This window comes from Zootermopsis nevadensis, unplaced genomic scaffold (assembly GCF_977971745.1).
Source record: "Zootermopsis nevadensis isolate Lab colony 2312 unplaced genomic scaffold, Znev_1.0 Znev_ptg000013l, whole genome shotgun sequence".
Taxonomy (NCBI): Eukaryota; Metazoa; Arthropoda; class Insecta; order Blattodea; family Termopsidae; genus Zootermopsis; species Zootermopsis nevadensis.
The window spans coordinates 12138622-12163864 of record NW_028259145.1 but is presented as its reverse complement, the minus strand read 5'-3'; the positions used below and the strand labels follow the sequence as shown (position 1 = coordinate 12163864).

General features: G+C 36.0%; 1 protein-coding gene across 1 annotated transcript in view; it reads left to right on the top strand.

Annotated features, from left to right (window-relative positions):
• The window catches only part of LOC147873897 (phorbol ester/diacylglycerol-binding protein unc-13-like), a 164451-nt gene that overhangs the window by 115471 nt on the left and 23737 nt on the right, over positions 1-25243 (top strand). Inside the window, exons 3-6 of the mRNA XM_087348642.1 lie at positions 4636-4738; positions 6874-6991; positions 18545-18668; positions 23312-23431. Of these exons, the coding sequence (XP_087204768.1) occupies positions 4636-4738; positions 6874-6991; positions 18545-18668; positions 23312-23431 (465 nt within the window). The remainder of the gene's footprint in view (positions 1-4635; positions 4739-6873; positions 6992-18544; positions 18669-23311; positions 23432-25243) is intronic.

Sequence of the window (25243 nt, the reverse complement as noted above, 5' to 3'; positions counted from 1 at the left end):
CTAGGGAATCACTCGTCGCCGTACTGATATATAGAAATAGCACTAAGATATATTAAATGTAAAAGATGAGGCTTAGTTTAGAATTCAATCATCATATTGCTCAGAGTTTCATTATTGATTCAAAATTTTAAAGTCATTGTATAGTAACTGTTGTCTCTGTACTTTATGAAGCACCACGCCACGAACACTTATTAGTAAGTGAGGTATAACTCCAGGCGGTCAACTTCTTTGTCTGGGTAAAGAAGATTTGGGTATTGTCGTCACAAGGAACAGCCACTGTAGCTGCGTGGTTGTTGACCCCTCCCCCTCCTTGTGGAGGCATTAAATCGCAGTTAAGATGGAAAAATATTGTTTAATCAACCCGAAATTGACATTCGCGATATGAAGGAAATATCACTGCCTGAATTAGATTAAATTAAAGTTTCGATTGGAAGTATTTGTTTGACTTGTTTACTGTGATAACAGTCTCACATAACCAGTACAGTTTTAAAGCTAGTAATGCCACAGATAGGAGTAATATATAAAACTTCACTTCGTTGTAGTACACTCCTAAAACATTAACCGTACAATTTTTATTTGTGATCTGGAAGCCATAGGAACGCGAGAAATATCACGATTCGAATTTCTGTTAATGCTTGTATGCTGTGTCGCAATGCCGTGCTTACAGCTAATTTTGCACAGAGAAATGACCTCTTCGTTTCGTCACGTTTGCGCTGTGCGGTGGCTGCAAACACGGCTACTGTACATCATAGATTATGTTTGCCCTCAGCAAAGAAGCAGAAGGTTTTAATAGCTGGCGCGCCGAACAGTAACTGACGCATAAAACTGAGGTTTCTCCAAACAAGGGCGCAGTTGTGTGTAATTTTCAGAATTAAAATGGAGAGAAAAACTTATCATTCTTATTTGTCACTGTATGCAAAAGTGTATTATACGATTTCTTCCTCTCATGCGAGAGGAAACAATGGAATAGAACTTCCGTAATTATTATCAGCCCTCCAGGTCTTCGTTTGTTTTTTGGTAAGGTTCCAGTGGCCTGTGACAGTTTCGTGCCAGCTTTTATAGGTCCTCCTGAAATATTTTTTTTTACACTTTATCTTAACCGAAAATCTGGAATGGGATTCATGAGTGGCGCATTCCAAGAATATGGGGGGTTTTCATTTAGCTCTCTAATTCTTTCAAATTAAATATCAGTTGCGTATTTAATTCGTTCATACTGTGTGCGTACCTTTAAGAGAACAAACAATCGGGGTCTGTTTCTCTCGTCCTGAATTCGAACCTCCATGTTTTCTGAGCTTTTTTTTCTATTGATTCTGCATTAAAGACTAATAACTTATGTAACAACGATTGAAGGGATTTGAGAACAGAGTGATAAGGAAATTTGGACTGGAGAAGAAACAGAAGATTATTTAATGACACTTGGGAGACCTAGGCGTACATGGGAAAATATTACAGTTATCTTAATGTAAATTTATATGAAGATGTTAATTGGGTTAAACTGGCGCGACACTGTGATCATTGGCGGACTGTTCTGAATACGGTGTTGAATCCTTGGGTTCCATAAAAGGAAGAGAAATTTCTTGACTGGTTGTTCGTCTCTGTTGTATGAAGTTTCAAGTCAATACTCAAGTAACTCCTATTGACTGTTACTACTTTATACTTAATATCTTTTATTAAATCCAATTTAAACATTATATTTTCACCATTGAGCTTAATCCAACAAACACTTTAGTAATGATTTCATTTTCTTGTTTTAACTTGGCCGTAGCATTTATTCGTGTAATTTAAAATTACATCGGTTATATTATGAATGTATAATTATTTTCTAATATTTAGACTCCTCTTTTGATCTCCAAAGTTTAAAGCGTACATAAATGGGAAATTCAATTTCAACAGCTTCGGTTCTTCTACTGTTATTGTCTGCCAGCTTCCACATATCTGATTAGAATGAAGAAACAAATCTTCCCATTGTCTTTTAAATATCATTACGAGTTTTATATTTTGTGTGTGCAGTTGTATCTCTGATATTTTGTTATAAAACCAGTCTCTCCGATTCTGGGTCCGTGATTTTTTACTCTATTTTATTATAATTATATTCAGTGTACAATTCATGGTCACTGATTTTATTTAATTTACCCGACAAATATTCTTACACATTTAAATGCTGTAATTGACATTTATTCACTGTCGTGCCTACGTCTGTCAGTGCACAACGTTCCCAGATTAATTAAGGTCAATATAGCTACCGACATATACTTAGTTTTTATATATTCTTTCGTGTATTACGACAACTACGTTTCTATCACTGTGTATAAATTGACAAGGACTGTATGTTCACCAGATATGCTCAGCTTTCAGACAACAGACAAATGTAGGTGATGAAATCATTAAGGCTCAGATGAGCACAACATGAGACTAAAAATGAATACAGAATTTTGTTTAAAAATTGCTAAGGGGAGAGACAACTTGGTGGGTTTGAAGGTAATATTTAAATAGATTATAAAGTAGCAGAGTGTGAGGTTGTGGGATGCAGACTAGCGGCACACTCTTGTGAACACGGTTGTATCTGAACGTGTATTAATGTCTGAAGAGTGCCATTACGTCTGGCATTTGGTACCACTCCTGTCCAGCACGCTGATGCAACGATGCCCCATATTAATGAAGGTTAAAATTTATGTTGTCTGCCTGCAACGGACAATGGTTTAGTCTGTGTTGTTTATCAATATGTTGAACATTGTGCAGAAGGGAACCGGAAGGGTGTGTAAGAATACTACATCGCTATTATTCCAGTAAAGTCTGTCTTTGTTTTTAGGGAAAATATAACAGAAATATGTATGTATGAATAGAATGGAACTAAAGCTTTTTCATTTTGTTAATTATTAGGAGGAATACCAAAATGAAGTTGAATGTACATAATTTGTGTCTTTTGACAATTTCTGTTTAAAACAGACTTTCATTGTACCAGTATTTTCATTGGTTTCACTTGAATATGTTTTAAAATCCTCTTCACTTAAGAGCCTAAATATGTTACTAAAAAAATCTATTTTACAAATGTATCGAGTATCCATAAAACACGTCATATTTTATAAAAACGAATACTTGTAAAAGAACTGATTTAAATGGTATTACTAGTAGCAAATTTTCTCCATCGAAAGTGCTATCCAAGCTCCTAAGATCTTCTTGCTACATTCAATTTATAATGCATGACATACCTAGGTATAAAGCGTCATCCGCAAAATAAATACAGATTCTAGGCCCCCAGAACAAAAACAACATTTTACACATTTTGTTTTCAACTATTTTCCTGGCAACAAAATGTTTGCATAAAGTAATTATTTTTCTTCTCCTTTTATATCTTTCAAACAAGGCTTGCATTTTCTGAGCCGTTATGAGGCTAAAATGTATCATTCCACCTTTTTATCGTGGGTACTCAAGCCTTATTTGCCAGTAGTAGGTTTACGTTCACAGAGCAGAGCTTGCAGAGACAGTCTAATCCAGGGGTCCTCAACCTGGTCCCTACCGCCCACTAGTGGGCGATTAGACTCTAAACTATTTCGGCATTCATTATACGTGTGGACTTCATTTATCTTTGCAGTTTTAATTTCTGTTCGCTTTAAAATGAATACGTGTTCAGAACAAGAAATAATAGATGGAAAAAACGCTTGTTTATTGGAAACGTGAATTCTAATGTTTTTAAGTAAACAATAATGATGATTCAAATAGGTCTAGTTTCTGAAATTATATTTAATTGTGTTTAGATATTGGCATTAAACTAGTTTAAATTGATTACTCAGTTCGCATGCAAAATAGTTTAGATTATGAAAATTCCCTAGTGCGTAGTTTGTATCAGTTTTAATGTACGTAAAAGTAAATTAGTATTACTACCTTTACTATATAAATTGGAAGTGTATAATTTTAATAATTATTTGAAACCATGACGGAAGAGATGCCAAAAGGAAACATTTTTACATATTACATAGCCACCCTCTTTTGTACAGTTGGACCGTATCGGGCAGTTAAGTTGACATTGCTGTTACAGCACCTATAAACAGTTTCAAGTACACTAAGCCCTATGTGATTTTAGGGAGAGATCTTCTAAGTTTAGATATATATTATACACTTTTAATTAGAAATAGTCATCTCTGAGATAAAAAAACACCGTAAATTAGTTTAAAGAACGTGCTGTTTTCGGTGGGACAAAAGTGTAGAGACACAGGAAATTATATAATAATTTTATACTTCTTTTGAAATGTTATTCGACAAAAATTTCAAAGCAATTTAGTTTATTTGGTTCTTGGCTTATTTGACTACGCTTTTTTTAGGTTATATAATGTAGAATGGCAAGACTTGTGAATGACGAATCAAAAAGGTCATGACACTGTTATGGCGTGTTTCAGTAAATATTCCATCCGTTATCTGGATGGACTAAAGAGAACTTTTATAAACTTGTTACTTTCACCATCATCCGGACTATTATTCGAATCTAGCATCGCACAAATTCGAAGAAGGAATGCTAATCTCTCAATCGTTTTGTTTCATAATAGTATTTAGCCTTTATACAATTAGCATATCTAGTAAATACAATCCGTTTTAAAATAATCGATAGAAATAATCGATGTTGTGTTATTGCTGTTCCAGCCGCGAACTACAACACGTATGTGACTCTGAAGCTTCAGAACGTGAAGTCTACAACGGTGACGGTGAAGGGGGCTAATCCTTGTTGGGAACAGGACTTCCTCTTGTAAGTACCTGCATCGTGACTTGCCTGCAAGCCATTTCTTGTTTGGAGCGCCGTTTTGTAATCCACATGCTTCTGAACAAAACAATGCACAAGAAGATGAATAAAATTTCAGCGTTGTAAGCAGTTTGGTTATATTTTATTTAGAAATGCGTGGGTCATTAAATTATAGTAAAGGAGTTAGTCTCCAACTAAACGCAGGATAAACTAAGTAAAAGTTTACGTCTCGTTAACACGATGCAGGGCAACTTCTTTGTATAAGAATGAAATACAGTACTTTGAAAGTATGGCAAGGTAACATTTTCTGTACATCAGAAATATTTTTTTTTACAAAAAAGTAAAGAACGGATACAATTCCGGGAATCCTTGATTCTGTTTAATTCAGTTGTCCTTTTGACTCCTGTTTAGAAGAATAAAGACTAAAATATAGATTATACCACTGTAGTTATACCTGTTTTAAATGACCTACTGGTGTAACACGTTTACTCTAACCCTGAGGGAAGGACATGAATGTAGAGCCTCAGAATAGGGCGCAGAAGAAAATATTTGGATATAAGAAAAGGAAGTGACAAGAAGAAGGAGTTATTGCGTAATCAGGAACTTCGTAAATCGATATCTTTTCATAAACATTACAAAAGTAATAAAATCGAAAAGAATTCGATAGGTGGGACATTTAGCAGGCACGAGGAGATGAGAAATCCACGCAGAAACAGTAAAGATGCATTCTTAAGCTCGGCATTAGATCCAGGTCAGCTACAGTCTCTAGCCGCTTTATTCCGAGTGGAGGAGCCCCGAGCACCCATTAATTATGGGGATTGGTGAGCCCTAGAGCCAGTCTGGAAGGGGTGAAGAAATAAATCTTTACCTAAGTTATTAAAAAGTATCGAAGACATGATTTTTTATAAAAATATATGCATGTGACTAGCTGTCATGGCTGAGTTCTTTTGTAATTCTTTAATTTATTCTACAAATATACACCGCAGAACCTCTTCACAAAGATGAGGATTATATATTCTACTTCCAGAATTACTAATTTTTTATCTTTCTGTCAACGACCGAGTTTTCGTCTTACAAATTTTACACCTTCTGATCGCTGCAGGACTTTATTATTATGAAACTTTTTTCGAAATAAAGTGCCTGATCTGAGTGAATCGGGAGACACCAACACATTTCAAACGTTAATATGGAGTACCGGATTTATATACGTACTTTGCCGTCATGATTTTCGTCCTTTTTCTTCGAAAGCCAACGGTTGTTTATTGTAGGAGAGTCAAATGTGTTAGCAAATATGACAGTGACCCAATGACGAGGCCCCCTTTTATTGTGTTAATGAATTATAATAGCAGTGACAATTTTTTATACGGATTATTTCAATTCATGTAACAAAAAGGGCAAATCTGGTTTACTAGAAATCATAATCATTCAGAATGTTACTTGGATTACACTTTTATTTCTGTTTGACAACAAGGCACAAAACACAAAATCTGAGGGTAATAGCTGTCTAATAGTAGTTTTATTAAGGCAGGATTTTCCAAATTTTTCTTCCCTTGGAAGGCCGAAGTAGTTTTCGTATTGGACTCGAGAGACATTCTCTGGCGTAAAGATATGTCACCGTAGCTTATTCAGAGAATTTTTTTAAGCCAAGTATCTATCAACACTTGCTTCTTCCAAACTTTAAAAACACATTGAAAAAGATAAATATTTATACATGTGCTTATTATTGTAGAATGAAATTAAAAGCTGATTCTTTAACTCTCTGTGGACTATGTGAGGCAGGAAAAGACCTTCCAGATCATTGACAATATTTTGTTACTTTATTGTTTATATTATCAATATCATTAAGATAGAAAAGTAATGAGACACTTTTGTATGATGTATAGCCTACGCACATGGCTGCACGAAATCAGCCCCGTTTAAATTCCGTAAGAATTTTTCCTGTCTGTCTGAAGTGTCTCGAGGCGAAGTGGGTGAACTGACCAGAGATGGCAAGTACCATTGCCATCCGAAACTTTTTAGTTATTATAAAACAAACATGTACAAATTATGAAGGTTGTGATACTTGTTTAGTATTTAGACCTCTCACTAAAAATGTCTACGTTAATTACTCGAAATGTTCGATTCTTTTTGTTTGCCCTCAGCGAGACGAACGACGTCAACACGGGACTTCTCATCGAGGTGTGGAGCAAAGGGATGCTGTGGGACAACGCATTAGGTTACCACTGGATTCCTCTGCCTCATGTCAAGTACTCGAATGAGGTAACGTACACATATTCTCAATCAATTTAGCTTTTGTCTCCTGTTACAGGAAATAAAATCCAAATTATATTACCAACTTTTCAGCAGTGTAGCTGTTATAGTATTATTATTAAACAACCATGCTGATTCTGCAAAAATACTGAATGCTCTGCGTTGTCATCAGTATGGCAAGCTTCAAGTATATGTGACTTTTTATATACAAGTATTGTAACGCAAACATTTATGGAAATCATTTTCCAAGAGTCCTTTTAGTAGAACCGTGACATTGCTCTGAATGAGATTTTGTATTCAGGAAGTTACTGGTGCAGATCAACAGACCACAATATATGCACAATATTTTTGTGACCAAAGTCACTTTGTCGGAGTTGTGATGGAATTCACGTCATAATGATATAAGATCCACCTATCCGGCCACAGATTTAGCATACTTCGATGAATGCGCTGCTGTAAAAGTAAACAATTTGAAGTTTGAATGTTTGGTTAGCTATTTTTTACGAACACAGTGAGAAGGTCAACTGGCCAAGAAATTCCCCGCCTTTAGTTAAACTTTAAATTTCATTACCATGTTCAATAAGCCCTTTATTTCTGTCTAGCCTGAATTAGATGATTCTAGTCTGCAGTATCACATGTTTATTTAAGATACACTTTAATATCATCGTCTCATTTGTGTCTAGGTTTTCAATGCCGTTTGCTTTTCTCATTTTCACGTGCTACGTGAGCCGTATAGCTGTTTCATTTGTTCACTTTTCCTTTTATTTACTGACGAGCAGGAAATGTGAAGATCCTCATTTACAATTTCTTCAGTTTGCTGACTGTTCTTTTCTCTTAATCCGAATATTCTCTTCAGACTGCCAGTATCTGTGTTTCTCTCTCGGGGTTAGAGACGAAGTTTAAAATTCACAAATAAGAAATATTCCATTAGCAAATATGTATGAAAGGAATTAGTGTCTTAAAACGAGGTGTTATGTTACAAAAATGTATGAAAGTTTCGAATACTCATTCTTTAATAAGAGAATGATATCAACTAGTACGTTTTTGCAGTTCAATTTTATGATATGATGTTACATTCTGTGTCACTGAAAATAATTTCCAGGAACACTCACATAAACGGAATGTTATCTTCATACGCTCTCGGACTACTTCGCTATCAGAACTACTTTAAGTGCGGAACGATATTATCCTTCGACACTGTTGCACGTGGCAAGTCGTACCAGGAATATCAGAGGATATTCATATCTTGATAGAAACCCTTTTCCGTTTCTGTTTCGTAGTTTTTTATCGAAGTTTTGGGCACGACAAGTCGTGTCGGCGATAAATGAAGGAATCGTTTTTAATTTTATAGTCAAAAGCCAGCATGGCTTAAAGACATTTTAAGAAAATAGTCGAAAGGTGGATTCTGCGAAAAAAACACATCTTCCAAGTGTTTTCTTCGCTGTTTTGTATGCTTGAGTAACCTTTATTTACTGCACTCCACGGTAATTACAACACTAAGTAGTTTTAAATAAGTGTTCACGCATCTGAATAAATATACTGTCAGAAATTAAAATCTTAGATATCAGCGTGTTTCAACTTTTGTGTCCTGCATTAATGTTTGTAACTACGAGCCCTTTTCTGATAAAATTACTTAATTTCCACTTGACTTCCAGGTAATGTAGTTTATTAAACCTGTAGACCCTCAATACCCTAAAATATTTCATGAAAACCCTTTCAATTTTTCTTTATTCTGTTGTTCTCACAGATTTAATTCGTGTCATATATTCAAAATATTTCTGACTCAACACTTAATATTTTCAGGATAGTTAAATAAGGTGTATGTTTTATAGTACTCATCGAGGCTGGGGATACGAGTCACTCAATTGTCGAAAACCCTACGGGAAAAGACCGCTTGAGAAACTTTGGCGTACACCGAAACATATTGTTAAAATTAACTTTATATAATATGAAGTGGATTAATTAGCTGCTGATAGGCCTCAGTAGCATTCATCTCTGAAACGTTCGGTTAGAAATGATCAGATAATTTCGCGACTAAATGAGTAACTATGCTTTAAGTCAGTTACCTCAAGTTTGTTCTTAGCTACTGATATGTTTTGTTTTCCTTGCTGTTCCTTATTATTCGGGTTTTTGTAGATTTGTTACCTACACATGCATGAACTTGAAACATTTACGTAACTGTTAATAATGATCCATTAAATATCAAAATTGGGAAATACACAGTAGAAAAAGTGAAGGAATTCTATTATTTATGAAGCAAAATCACAAAAGATGGACGAAACAAGGAAGATATTAAAACCAGATTAGCACAAGCAAAAAGAGAAGTCTACTAGTGTCAAGCATTGACCTGGAATTAAGAATGATTTTCCTGAAGTTATATGTTTGGAGCACAGCGCTATACGGAAGATAAACATGGTAAGTGGGAAAGCCAGGAAGAAGAAGGATAGAAGCATTTGAAATGTGGTGCTATAGAAGGATGCTGAAAATTAATTAGACTGATAAAGTACGAAATCAGCTGGTCTTAGACAGGATAGGCGAAGGAAGAAGTATATGGAAAAATCTTACCAGAAGAAGAGATAGGATGGTGGGACACATTCTGAGGCACCCAGGATTGGTTAATTTGGTAATGGAAGGAACAATTGAAGGGAAAAATTGTAGGGGGAGACAAAGATTGGAATATGTGACGCAGATTTTTGATGATGTGGGCTGTAACAAATATGTGGAAATGAAGAGACTGGCGCAAGATAGATGAAAATGGAGGACCGCATCAAACCAGTAGAAAGACTGATGACAAAAAAAAACAACAACAACAACAAGGGACTTTAAAGATTGGCCTACTGATAAAATGTTAACTTCAGTTTTTGCCTCATTCACTTTATCTAGCGTGCTGTATTTCTCTCGCTTTTGTCAATTGAAGGAGTTTTGCATGTCGTGTGACTGTAATAACAATACACACTTCAGTGATAACCACTGACATGAAGTCCATTTCCCATTCTGCGTCAAAGCTTCAGTTTCAGAGACTGTAAGTATTCTAGGTCGAAGTAAGGAAATGAGAATTTTGTCTCTGAACATTATCATGTGTTAAATATTATAAATTACCGCGCTGAGCCAGACAGTGTTGAATTCTGATTCCTTCTGTGTGTGTTTGTGTGTGCGCGAGCGAGTAAGGTGACAAGAAAAAAGGGAACATGTGCAACGGTACATTTTATTCGATTACTTTTATAAACCTAAGAGTGGAAATCGAACTACAATTTTATTGCATATAATTTCCAGATATTGTAAACACCGCGAAAAGTGTGGGACGTGAGAGATAAAGACGATGCCATAAAGTAACGCTTGACACACGTCAAGTAAAGGCGAAGAGTAGCATTTACCCACGCGAAGTAATTATAAACAAACTAATTTTCTTACATGAAATAATGTTGAACATAATCATTGACCTACATCAAAAACCGCGAACAAAAATATTGATCCATTCAGCCTCTTCGTGTTATCTGATACGAATATTAAAATCTCTGGCCAGAAATTTACAGAAATAAAATCCCTTTTTACATTTATCGCTGGCTCGTAAACGTGCGTGTACTGAAGTATTGATCGCGTCATTTGCCCTTCACACAATCCGTTCACCACTTTTCTTTGCCTCTTAATAAAATGGTCGTTTGGACTCAAGGCACACCACTGCTTGTCTTACACTTAACATGTTTAGGTAACTTGCACACACAGTCGTAAAAGTAATCGTGCGACTAATCGATTCCTACTTACGTAACCACTCAGTTTAGGCCGCAGGGGTATATGGCGTCGAATGAGAGGGAAAGATAATCAGTGAGTAAGTAATTGTGATTCTACCGTAGCTTGTTTCAAGATATCACGGAATTCACTGGCGATGTTGAGGAAACCCACAAAATTCTGTTCAGGCTAGGCTAGTAACCCTGCCGAAATTTGTGTAAGCTTCCTCCTGAACTTCACCGCTGCACTAAACAGCTCGGTGTTATTATTCCATAGCTAATGAAATAAGGTAACTGGTTGGAATTAACTCATGAAGTAAGAAATAACTCATTCGCTTCAGAACCCGAATTAGATAATAAAACAAGTACGCTATTATAAGCGCTAGATTTGAAATTATATTCTAGGGTTTCAAAGGATTAAACAACCCTTTGATCGCTCGAGGTGTGTGTAAGTAATAGTTCATTTAACAAGTTACCAAATGAACGCACAGTGTAACATTTCTGACGCGTTCGCCAGAATTTGACCCTTGATCTTTGCGAATGTCGCCATTGACATTAGCTTTATCTGGGTCAACGATCTATTCGCGGGTCGGCTGTCTGGATGGGAGATGACGTCATAAAAGGGAGTCCCCACGTGGTTGTGCGGTTGGCTGGGATTTTCCCACGTGACAATTCTGCATCCAGACTCTTAGTCGCTCGAAAATACTAGTAGGTTTTCTGGTGAAATGCCCATTATTTTTGTCTGATATTTAATAGAATTGGTGCGGGTAGATAAGCTGTCACCCAGGTTGTAGTGCAGTAGAGTCTCATAGATGTCTACCAACGTTTCGGAGGTCCTTGCTGTCTCCATCATTCATAAAACTGGAGTTTATTAACATTATATTTAGTAAACCTCTGGGATACTGGGATTCTGGGAACAACCCGTTCTTCAAGTGCCTGAGCACTGCGGGTCCCAACTTTCCGTTGGCTCGATCTATAGACATTCGGTAGGACTCCTTGGACGAGGGATCGGCCCGTCGCAAGGCCTCTACCTGTACCCAGGACAGCACGACACAGAAAAACGCGGACAAACATCCATGGCTTGAGTGGGATTCGAACCCACGGTCCCAGCGACCAAGCTGTACAAGGCCCACGCCTCAGACCGCGCGGCCACTGCGGACCCTTAGTAAACCTCAACAGCATCAAATCTCGTGAAATTCCGTTTAGCGGTTCTCGAGATGTTACATGCGGACAAACAGACGGATAGGGAGCATATTTGCAACTTTGAGTTGCGATAACAGAGATTATCTTTAAGTAAATAATCGCTGTGAATTATCATACGAAGAACCGCAGAAACACTGTGGGAAAGTTGCAAAGACACTTCAGCTAATACATGGGCTATGGCCTTCGGTATGCTTCAGAAGTTTCAAACCTCCCGTGCTATTTATTAGTAATGTCTTTGTGACGTCACGATACAAGTATCAGAACTCAGGTGACAATAACTCGCCCTTTGAAGCCCCAAGCTTATCTAAACAACAGGTCTGTTTAAAAATCCATTTTCTACCTCAAAGAAAACACAGCGCGTCTCATTACATTGGTTTGTGCTGTTCAGGAAAATAATCGGTTTTACTCTAAGTGTCATATGAAACCTATAAATGTCTTGTGTGGTTATTGGATGTTTAAGTACCATTGAACTTTAAGGTACAAATTACATGACGTTTTATGCCTGTAACAGTGCTGGTAGCGTTTTTATTGCCTACGATGCATCTACTGCTAAGTTTTGGTTTTATAACACCTAATGTATCTAATTATTTATATTATTTGCCATACCCGTGTTCCAAATTTCATTAGGCTTAACAGAATAAATAACTTTAGGGTTTCACTGAAGAGTAAAGTTAGGATTTTAATTCCCATCTACTTTTCCAGAAGAGGGGAGACACGTGAGATATGACATCTGTTTCTCCCACACTCTAATTCCTATTTACTTTTTCATTCCCATTGTTAATTGTAACTCAGCCGGTTTTAAGAACACATTGGTGTGTGTTGTGGAATATATATGCTAATATTTTTCATCTTGCTCTTTCTAAATCCAATTGGATAGGTATTTAAGGTTTTAACGGCCCTATCTACAGCTCAGACTATTTAGCCTTGATGATTAATGGTGGATGTTGGAGGCAGTGATGGTAGCCTCATTTTTAATATACTGCTCAAGTATTTGCCTGAATAAACTGAGGAAAACCACACAGTATATCAGTCAGTATAGTTGATTTTTGGGCCGAGATTTGAAAATTGGTCCTCCCGTGTAAGAATGATGAGTGCTAATGACTGTCGGTGTATGGGTGTGGGAGGAAACATCAGACGAAGATACGATGCAGGTTTTTACAAAAATACGACATGCGAGCTGCAGTCTGAGGTCGTAGAGACGAAAATGAACTTTTGCTAAGAACTTCCAAGATTATTAGACAGTTAGTACTCGGACCCCGCGCATTTAATTTGTTTATCTAAAATAAATCCGAATTCGTGTATAAGTATATGGCGTTTTAATTAATCAGTTTGATTTGTATAGGTTTTTTTTAGAATACTATTCCAGTATATTCAAAGATAAACTGAAAGCAGAATATTGAATTATCGTCTGTTCTTGAGATCCTTTCGGCGAGATGTGTGTGGAAGATCTTTATATATAATAGTTAATACTTGTTCTTGCGCGATCATTGGTTCATGGTCCAAACTTTCATTTTAAACTTGTGCCCGTAGATTAAAAGTTTTGATTTATTTACGCTGTGTCGTCACACTCATTGCTAGTGTCTGCAAGCCCCACCCACCTTACTACGTCAGAGGACCAACTTTGCGTGGGCACGTACATACGTGCACATGGAGCCAGATCTATTTTATTTCTTCACAAAAAGAAATGGAAAGACAATACTTTAACCCCGAAGCATAAACAATGGATTTTATTTCCTCTGTGCTTCGCTGTCATTTTTCTTTGAAGATAGTTGGCCCTTTGTCTGCCTTTTCTCTTATTTCTCATATATAGGCCTAGTTTTTGTTCTTCTCGTACCGACAAGAGTTATCACTTCTCGAACTCTTGCAAAGTTTTGTAAAAGCAGTGAAGAGTCTAGTATACAAGTTTTAACAATACTAGGTTACTGATAGGGGCACTAACAATGCAACAACTTTTTCGTTTGTTAATATGTTACGGAAAATGTTTTCCCCTTTCACAAATTGGGACAATTTTACTTGTTCAATTTCTGCAATAAACACTGTTCACGAAAAAGTTATATTAAACATATTTTTGAAAACAAGTCTGTAACACCGTTTCAGTAGAATTAGCGTATTTACGAATGATACAAGGTTACGTATTAAATTAATCCGGAACTGGTTAATGTTATTTAACGACGAGTATATGTCACACAATTGAGGCGTAAGAAGATGTGTGAGGTATGTCTCCACTCATTCTTATTGTCGTCACGTGATGGGGGAGTGACTATCTTGACGAGACGGCAGCTTTACCCCCGAGGCTGGGTGGGCCCCACAGCCTATGGGAAAACGATGACGAAGATAAACATCCTGATCTACTGGGAGTAGATCCCTGGATGTCCAGTTACGGGACTGACTTTGATATTTATTGTACAAAGTCTTCCTTAAATTATATGAAGTTCTTTGTATTTAAATACGACAACTAGGCTTATTTGTATTTAATTCTGTTTTACCTTGCACAGAGTTTATAATAACTGACCGTCAGACATATAGCTTTAATAGGTTCAGAGATAGAATACACGTATATACGTAATTTGACTGCAGTGGAATCCCTTAAGACGTTTTTGACTAAAATATTATCTTTCAGCAACTACCCACAGCGAGATTCCGTACAGTTCCATATATTATACCTCAGCTGTTTCATTGAGGTACCACCACTCCAGCTAGCTCTGTATTCGCGAAAGAGGTAAAAATGGCCCACCGATAGACTGGGCACTTAGACTTTGGCGACTCATACGTATATCGGAACATTTTGAGTAAATGTCATTCTGTAGACGGGGTGAACACCTTCTTAAACCTGTCTTTGTTAACCGGAGCCCGATTAGAATAATCTCGTGTAGGACACTAACATGCCAGTGTGTTCTGTGCAGATGCCTACATTATTAAGTACAAAACCCCAAACGTTACTTTCAATATAGGCATAATTAATTATTTCTTACATCATGAATAAAGCTGTTTATGATTTTATAAATATTTTTCCCCCGCTGTTCTGTCTGACCTGATTATCTGAATTTTATTAAAATTTTGTTGCAAAAAAATTCAGTATCATAAGTATCAATCACAGTATATTGCATTATTACTTTCATTTATGTAACTTATGAAATTATAACAATCTTTGACATGTAATTTACGATTCCATATTTTTTACATCTTATTTATGACACACACGTGGCAATGTAAATCGAGACATATATACACTTATTACCGTCATATGTAGTTCTTTTCCATCTCTTAGTTCATTATAAGGGTCGTTTCGACATAAAAAGAGTTTCCGACTACATCGACCCCAGTCTTGAAGTCGAAAATGATTAATGTGCCAGGATAACATGCTGAAGTGACGTCCTAAAACCTGTCAGCGCTAATGCAATATACAGCGTGTCCCCACAGTTAGGAAAAATTTGCTGTTACTGTTTAACGACGTACTTCCTCATATGTTAACACTGTAAGATACACATGGTAGTAGTAGGCCTAATAATGACGCGCCCATCAAGGAAATAAAATTCTGTATATAACGACATCGAAATCGTGAAAACATTAATTTTCCACAAACAGATAATGCAGATGAATATATAATACGGAGCTACATAATTTGTAATTTTTACTAAATATTATTACCGTTATTACATCAAAGAGAATTAAGTAAATGTAGCAGGTGCGGGGATGTGAGAAATGCATAAAGTTTTTTGAAATGAAGAATGAAAACATTTCCAAAATTCTCTCATGTCTTTATGTGATCATGAACCTTGTTTCTGTTTGTTAGTGATGTTACAACTTTGTTGAATTTTGAAACATTTTCTGATTACGTTTCACTGAGGCGTATGTCATGACAGTATTGCTGATTAAATTTAATGTTATATTAATTTAACTTACATGTTTTCCTAATTAGACCAGAACAAGTCATTAGTATTCTCATAAAGCATCTCCACTGTATAGAATATTTGCTTACGTCACCTTGGGAATAAAAGTCAAAAACAGTAGACGACTTTTATTATTTTATTTACATCGCTTTAATAGAATATTGTAGAGGATTAGTTTATATATTACGAGTAATTGAAATAACGAAGAGCATATCTTTATCATATTATGTACGAATTGTGTATATAGTCTGTAAAGCTGTAAACATCTTTTGAAGAGTTGAGATTTAAGGCTGTCATAACAAGTAGCATGAAGATGGCTTCCTGTTTTCGTGACTCTGTTAACGTCAGTCCTGTACCGTTAAATGTGTGACTGAATCTGTTAGATATTTAAGTCATTGTTACCGGCATTAATGTGAATAAGTTTTAGTGTAAGATAAATAAAAACGTGAGATCATTATGCTGTGTAATCCCCTTCCAACTTTTGAACCAGATGTTCGGTTTTCACGAATTTTTATACGACTTTAGAAAATACCTTATTCTCCTAGTTTTTATTTTATACGATTAATAATGACAACATGGCGGATGTAACCTACATACTTGTAAAGTATGAGTTATACGCTACTTAGTACAGAGCCTTTAAATTATAAGTCGTAATACTTTTCGAAAATTGCAACTCTTGTTAAAGTATTGTTTTTGTAGATATGCGGTCGTGCGAACGTTTTTATTTCGCTTTGTGTCTGACAACGTTAACTAGAATCACTTCAGCCACGAGTAAGAAATCTGATGCGATAATATATTGTAAACATCTGCAAATTGAATTCTTAGGTTGTATGTCGACAACTGTAAACGTCGCGACGGTGTGAACCTTAGATATAATATCAGAAAATATTAACGCAATCAGAATCCGCACTTTGGAAATAGGTTCTTCCCAGAACAATAATTAAGTTAACTTATTTATTTATGTGACTGACTGCCAAATATGGTGAATTATAATATCAGTATTATTAGTAATTTGGATTTTATTTGTTACAAATGCAAGAGATGAAATGTAGTGACTTAATACTATGACCACCTGCTAACAATGACTGCATGCTAAGAATTTTTTATTTAAAAAGTTATTAAATAATACATCCCGTTTAACAGGAATTTGCAGGTTAGTGTACGACAAAGACAAAACTGTTGTAATAGTTTTGGCTATTACTTGTTTTATTACGTTGTTTTCCATTACAAAAATTTCGAAGCTCGATGAATCATTAGTGCAATTGCTTCTTTCATTGTTGCGTCACCGAAGTATAAGGAGACTGGATTTTGTTGGCCCAGGACAGGGTCCAGTGGAGGGCTTTGGTTAATTCGGTGATGAACCTTCGGGTTCGGTAAGCCATCTAGTTAGTTAGTTAGTTAGTCACCGAAGTATGACTTTAACGACACAATATTTGTGAGATTGGAAGTCTGTACATCAGCAAAGTACGCTTTTGCATGAATTTATATTGAAGTAACGTAAGAGAAGGACAGCGAAATGTAGAACTCTAATACACCTATTTATTTAACGCGCTGGAATAACTCCCAACAATAAGTAAAGCATTTCAGTAATTTTCAAACAAGTACGATAGAAATTGTTTTGGCTTCATTGGAATTGACATGATTGGTCTTCCCAAACACTTTTCCGCTAATGAAAAAAGAATGCTCTGGAAAATATTTCAACTGCACGTGTTTTATACAAACACTTGTTCCAAACATTTTATAAATTACTTCCAGGCAGCAGTTGTACAGTTACTGTAAATACACTACAAATGGTCAAACGACTATTATATTATACGCAGTTTCACGTTTTACACACTCTTCTGTGAAAGTTATTAAAACGTTAATAGGATTTGAAAACTGAAGAACTGCAGAGGCTTCTCTTAGAGAGACTTGCTTGTAATATCGAGGCCAGATAAACTTAGTCAGGGTTTTATGTTTCTGTGTTTCTAGTTCAATGCATGGACATAACTTCTACATTAGTCTATCCAATAAGCTGCTTAAGCTATTTAGGTGCTTAGAAGCATTAAGAACTGTTAAAGAAACTGACTAAGCCACGTATAAAATATTTTAGTAATAAAAAACCCTTAAGCGGAGTTACAAGTAAAGTGTTACTGTTTTGTAAAAATGACCGAAAGAGCGATATTATATATTGCCGTGTTAGATGACCTATTTCGTAATTTATTTACCATCGCTGTATTAGTTACACATGCTATAGCACCAAAAGGTAAGTAAGAGAATGATTATGAATTTTTGGATGGAAGGTATGTGAAAAAACTTCGAAAACTAACTGAACGTTTTAATAGAAATGTGTTGTTTTCTTTGAGACACGAACTGAATCCTTAAATATTGATTATATGACCTTCAGCACCAAGGGCTAGCGCGTTTATAATCATATTTCAAGGCATAAAAGTGAAACTTTTTAAAATACTTAAAGGCTTAAATTTTAAAACCCATATTCTTAGGTAAAATTAATCCAAATCGCTTTGTTTTTATGCACTGCATAAAGATCCTCAAGATGAAGAGGTAATATATCTCGAACGAGATGTATAACTTAAAAAATGAGAAGTGAAATATGCAGTGCATATTCACAGACAGATATTTCACAGTTTTGCTCCAGATATAAGAGGACTGCCTGAGAAGCTTCGGGAATACAGAGACGTCATGTCACTTCATGGCCCACACAAATCCGACAGCTCTTTACTTATCGAAGCGCTTCTTTCTAGGAGGGCACAGGACAGTGGGTGTCGCTAGAGGCGGAACTGGTGATGAGAGATGGTGAGGTTGTCGGGACCAAGAACCCCACCGGACATTCTCTGCTGGTGGACTGCCGCTTTGAGCTGCCGTTCGGTAAGAAAGACGACAATAATTCACAATACAATAATAGCTTTATTTCAAAATACCAATTTTATAGAGCAATGTCTTCACCTTGGAGAATGTACAGGTCATAGAGCTGCAATTTCGCTGTCGCCGTATATTCATTTCAGTTACAAGGTCGTTTTAAATAAAATGAAGCAACGCGTTTTGAAAGAGTTTTATGCAAACCGTCATATCCTTACGTTTACGTTTTTTTAAAGTTTTGTTTATTACAATGACTGCTTTTGTTTATATTTGTATTCACCCTTGTGTCTGTTGTTACCTTCTCGCGTTTAAGAAGGCCACCAAAAATGCAGAGTATCTGCGAATATGAATAAAAATACTAGTTGACGACAGATAAGAGATAGTCCTGTAGCTTAGATTTTTATCAGAGCCTAACATCGCCTCACCTTAATAAAATAACGTTTTACGAAACACTTGAAAGATTCTCGGGATTTGGATATGTTCATTCGTATGACGTAAGAAACGGAACTGGTTGATAGCATTTTTAAAACGCCTTTAACCCTATGAAGACACGTTTTCCAGTCTACATAATGTTTAAAAATTCTGTACCAACAGAAAATAAAACACAGGGCTTCTTTATTACAAATATCAGCTGGCTATTGCTGTTTAAAAAAAACATCTGTTTTTCCTAAGAAATATACAAACACATAAATACTCTCCGTTACCAAAATTCAGTGTTATTGATTATTAAAGCAGGTGGTACATGTAGTTACTGGCTTTAAAGGGTTAAAACTACAAGCGATAAGCTTATTTCATAGAATCCCGAAAGCCGCCAGACAACTAACACTAGGTTGCTAATAAGCGATGTCTTCAAATTATACTTGTACATAGCACAACGCTATGAAGGCATGAAAGGTGCGTGATGCATTGTTACTTTCTTCGTAATTTAAATGGATGCGAGTGGTCTGTTCGTCTACCTTTGTTACCATGAAATCCTTCGCGACCCTCGTTCCATTATACTGACTGATACGAGGTTGGGTACAATGTAGAACCGCTTTTGACGGGAAGTTGAAAAAGAATTTCAACGCCGTTTCTGAGAATCAAATCCGGCCATCCAATCCGTTTCCTTCACTTTGCAAGACGAGGTATTACAAATCCGTTGCTATAAATTATTAGATAAGGTTTACTAAATTTTTAGATATTATTCAAATTTCTTTACCTAAATTAGGAACCTTCTAGAGAAAATGCTATTTATTGCAAGTTACAACTATCTCGTATGTAAGATTTGAGGTTTTCACAGAGGTGAGTATGAACATTTCTGTCTTCTGGGTTGTTGCGCTGTGTAGTTTGGTCGATGTTAACCAACGTTTCAGAGGTCATACTGCCTCCGTCATCAGGGCGATGAATATTCAGTATGACCTCTGAAACGTTGGTTAACATCGACCAGTCTACACAGCGCAACAACCCAGAAGACAGAAATCTACAACTATTTTATTTTAACATGTAAAGTAATTAAAACACGTTTTAACGTTTTAGGGAGTAAAATATTTCTCTGATACATTCAGAAAAGGAAAACCCACATCCTGAAAAATCGTTAAACACTTCTTCGTCCATAGGAGAGAAGAAAAAAAACTGTCTTAGGCACAACTAGCAAAATAATCGAAAATCATCCTTTTACACGGCTATCCAGTACTATTTATATCTAGAGATACGTGTTTCTACCCACCAAAGGGCCAATCTTCATGTCAGGCCTGTACTGTTCAAGCAGTATGTGGTATTTTAACACAGATCACTGCATGTGTATAATTTCATCGTTGGTTTCCTTGCAAGAATTTCCTTCAGCTTTGAACACGCCACTCACAAACGCTCTTCGTGTTGTAAACCACTGATATTAAACGGCGTATCCGCGTATCACATTTTGTGGTATGCAACGTTCATATTTAGAGCGAAGTAAATAACAGGATGGAGTAGACTACACGGCACAACAACATATCACTGCCGTGGAAACCTGATAAACCTGAAGCATTACTTAGTGCGTATTTATTCTATTTGGGTTATGCACGCCCACGTGATCTAGAGCAGAATTAAAAATAAGGTTTTACTTATTAATTTTAGGTGAAGTGACTTGTACATTCTCCTCAGAGCTTCATTGGTGAAGTTTAACACTGTGTATAATTCTAGTGAACAGACATCTTCCTTGCAGAGTCCACGGGGAAGTGTAAACTATGCAGAGTCTTACAAGCCTTCCTTGAACCTCCTTCGATGCCTCTGTCGCAATTTGGTAAAGTGCAATCTATATGTGTCCTTATGTGTGTCCATTAATCCTCTCAGCATCGTACCATTGATCTCTGCACTTTATTGCTAAATATGTACATTTGTGTGTAATCCTTGAATGGCAAATAATTGCTTTTCTGAGCTTCCTGCAACATCTAAATGCCGCCGAGAGTTCAGTTACCAAGAGATGGCGTCGTCGTGACAACTCACCTTTCCCGTAGCAACTCGTCGAGGTCAGGTTTATGCTTCCGACCAGAAGTATTGATATTTTCAGTTTTTAAAATGTTTCTATTTTAAAAAATTCGAATGGATTTCTTTGTTAAGGGTTTCCTACGCTTTTAAATAAGACACGTATTAATAAAAATCGGCAAACATTCTTAAGTAAATGAGTTATAATGCGGGGTCGAAATAGAAAATGCAGAAAGGTTTCTAAAAAAAGAAACAGACATGTCATTGTATTTATCGTAGTTCTGAAACCCAGATTCCCTTTGAACTTTATTTTATCGAGAAGATGACGGTACAAAAACGTAGGGTACACATAAGACAAGCACATATTGAAATTTATATTATTCTGAAACGTGTTACTTTTCAAGAGAAATTGTGTTTTGAATCGTAGATATTCCTTGCGTAACATTTGTTTCTGACCTGGAATATTTTACGCTGTGTACATGCTAGAAACCTACATTTTTTTTAAGAGACTTAGTTTAAATTGTTTTTATGTTAAAGTATTAACATTAGAAAAAAAATATTTTTTCACAAATAAGCTATGGTTTCTAGTATTTCGTTAATTAGGTTAGGCTATACCTTCTAAACTCGCGTATTGCCATCTCTAAGTAACTTCACTCCATACGTTTTGCAAAAATATGTTAAATCCTTAGCACCAATATGTTCCCATTATACTTTCCCTCAACTTTTGCAGAACAATTAATTTGAGTGAGGGATACAGCCAGTGTTATCCACACCTGTCCCTGTCTATAACTCTGAGTGGCAAACATTGTGTTGCACATCAGCACCGTCTTCAAGGGTGAGACATCCTACACTGTTAACGACTTGACCGTGCACCCAAGCACACGTAACTGGTCAAAGCCCATTTGCGAGAAGAAAAAAAACACTTTTTGTGAAATTCAAAGAAAACCCAAAATCGGGATATTAATAAAGCATAATAAAGCATTTAGAATCGTAATATTTCGTGTTGTAAGCTGAAACGATACTGGTAACAAAATTCGCATTCACACTAAGTAATAAATTTAGAATTTCACATCAGTTGTTTTAAGTATTTAGTAGGCGTGAGACAACATTATGCTGATTTATGTTGATCCTATCGACAAATGCTTTGACCACCTGCGTCGTCATGTATGTATAATTGTAAACATTGCTGTTTAATAACTGACCAAAAATTCCAATTTATATAATACAAGTACATTAAAAGAATTATTTTTTTAAAAAATTGTATTTATGTTGATTAGCAAAAAGAGAAGGTTCCGAAATATCAAAGGTGCTTCTATCACTCATAGAATGTGAGAAACTCTAAGGCAAATGCTTTCAAAGAGAACCACTTTACCTTCTTTAAGAAGAGTGACGAAGCAGAAACAAATCAAAGGGTTCAGAGGGATACTGTTTAATATACATTAAACAATTCTGTTTCTTTTTTATACCAGTTTCCATCAAAATTTCGTTGTGATTTTAAGAGAAATTTTGCATTTCAGTAACATTTGTTTCAGACCAGATGTTATTTATATTTATTCATGTAAAAATGTTTTGCCATATAAATGTATTTATTTTGTATTAATCTATACTTTAATTACTTGTATGCATACAAAGATAGCAGAAATTAAGATTCACCTAGTAAAAATAATGTTTATATGTACAGGCTATTTAAATATCTTGAAAAATTGTTAAAAGGACAGTGTTCTAAATTCTCTAAAATGTCTTAAACATATCACACAAATTAACAAGCTGAAACGAATTTCGAAAAAATTGTAAACGTTTAGGATACTCTAAAGAAACCTTTTTCTAAATTTGAGATTTCAGGTTCTAACGGCGGCGATTATAAGAATGAATCTTTTCTTGGACGTTGCGCCGTGTGGACTGGTATAAGCTTGCAGACGTTTCAGAGGTGTTTGCTGTCTCCATTATCAAAGCTGTAACTCATTGCCCTGATTATGGAGGCAGCAAGAACCTCTGCAGCGTCGGTAAGCTTCCATCACACTACACGGCACAACATCCCAGAAGTCAGACAGACGTCTTCTTGTACTAAGTTTATTCCTTGAGGATCGTAAAAAGAAGAGACACATCTTAGTAAGAATATTTGCTATTCCCGGTTTTGGGTTATTGATTTTCTTTTTTAATAACAAGTCAAATTCTTAAAAATGGGCATCAAAGCATGATTATCACTTCAGGTCGCTACGACCCTCCCACTGGCTGGAGAACTTGCCTGAGCGGGGACGTATTGCGTCTCCAGCAACTCCGCCGATCTCGAACCAGTGACATGTTGCGCTGTACAGTTACGGTCAGGTCAGGTAGGAGAAAGCAAATACAAGGAAAGAAAGTGCAAAAACATAAAAGCCACCGCAGTTCCTGCATTGTTTAATGGATGTTTTGACACCACCAGAGTGGTCGCCAGTTCTGCCTTGTTGAATTCATCACTGTCTGAGCCGCTGTGGTCATCATCAGACTTAATCTTCTGCTCCTCCGCTGTGCATATTGTCTCCTTTAGACAGATTATTTTCATTAACTCTCTCATTTGACGATTTTGTGCAGTTCCTCTGAATACGAATAATCATTACTTTAGTCTTTTAGAATACTGTGGATGTCTTCAATAGCGATAGTTCTAAACTTGTACTTGGTCATCTGACGGTCTGTGACAACTGTTTCACATTGCCTCACAATCATGTTGGACATTATCGATTATCAGAATCGTATTTAATACACATGATTTACTGTAGGACCAGAGCATTTATGTTAACCGTTTTACGCCGGCCAACACTTTAAACAAAATAAAATTAAAAGGTTTTTTTCCGCCATACTTGCGTGGTTCGGTGGTATGCTCTGTTATGGAACGCCATGTACTGTATATTTTTAAATCTTAAATTATAAATTTTTCTAGAATTTCTGAAAATTTACTTTTGATAAGTTATTAATTTTCCGAGTTCTTATGAAAGCCACTTTAAACTCAACGTAACATGGAGAGCCACCCATCGTAAGGCCTCATTATTACATGGGACCATACAGAAATACACGGACTAATACACAGGACTTTGCCACTGTGAAGGCTACTGAAGATCGCATAACTACGGGCGTCGATACCTAACTCTTCTATATTTTGAGTGTTAGTCTTCACACATGATATGAAAGATAATAAGAAGAGATTAGGATATTCAAGAAACTTAATTTGAAATATATTAAAAGCAGGAAGTTGTAATTTTGTATAATGGACGTTCTTCAGGGAGGGGGAGGGAATTAAGGCGGTCAATCGTCACGAAGTTCTGGGCAGAAAATACTTCACGCAGCGCTTCATGCTTCAAGCGCTTGGTGATTGAAGGGATGATTGAATAAATTAAGGTCAGAAAAGATGGCGTACTTCCTTTCTCCGTTGCTTTCGAAATGACTAAGAACAAACACCTCTGGCTTTATTCGTTATGAAAGTATATTGATGTTCAAGTCTACAAGGGGTCAGAAAGGAATTTTGACACAGTACTCAAAGTGTGTTACGTACATTAATTCAAATGAAACGGATTACAGGATTTGAAAAATTATGAAAAAAACAGTCAAAATTTAATTGAAGCTGGTAAATCCACTGAAAATGTTCTGAACAACAGTAAATAAAATATTCCTGGCATAAGGAAATCATCAGTAGAATAAATAAAGTTTCGAAATATGTGGTGTCACTAAATCTGTATATTTTATTTTTTAGCCTTTGCGGAAAGCTTATTACTCCTCCTACGTAAAAAATCTGTATCAGTGATACTGATATTGAAAAAGAGATGACACCGTTGTTTTCTAACTTCATCTCAAAGTTATAACCGTTATCCAGTAATTAAATTAATTAATTCTTAATTAAAATTTGAGGCACAGAGACACTAATTCAATGGACCAGACTAACTCTTGAAGAGTTAAAGAGTTGTTCAGATAGTAAATAAATTCTTCACTAATACGGGTTCACAAAAACCTACTGACCTATATGAATCCAGTCCACATCTTCATGCCATATTTGTGTAAGATTCCTTCTGTCTACCTCTTAGTCCCCGAAGTGGTCCGTCCCATTCATCTTCGCCGACGAACATTTTACCTACACATTTCGTTTCCGACATGACAGGAACATGTCAATACAT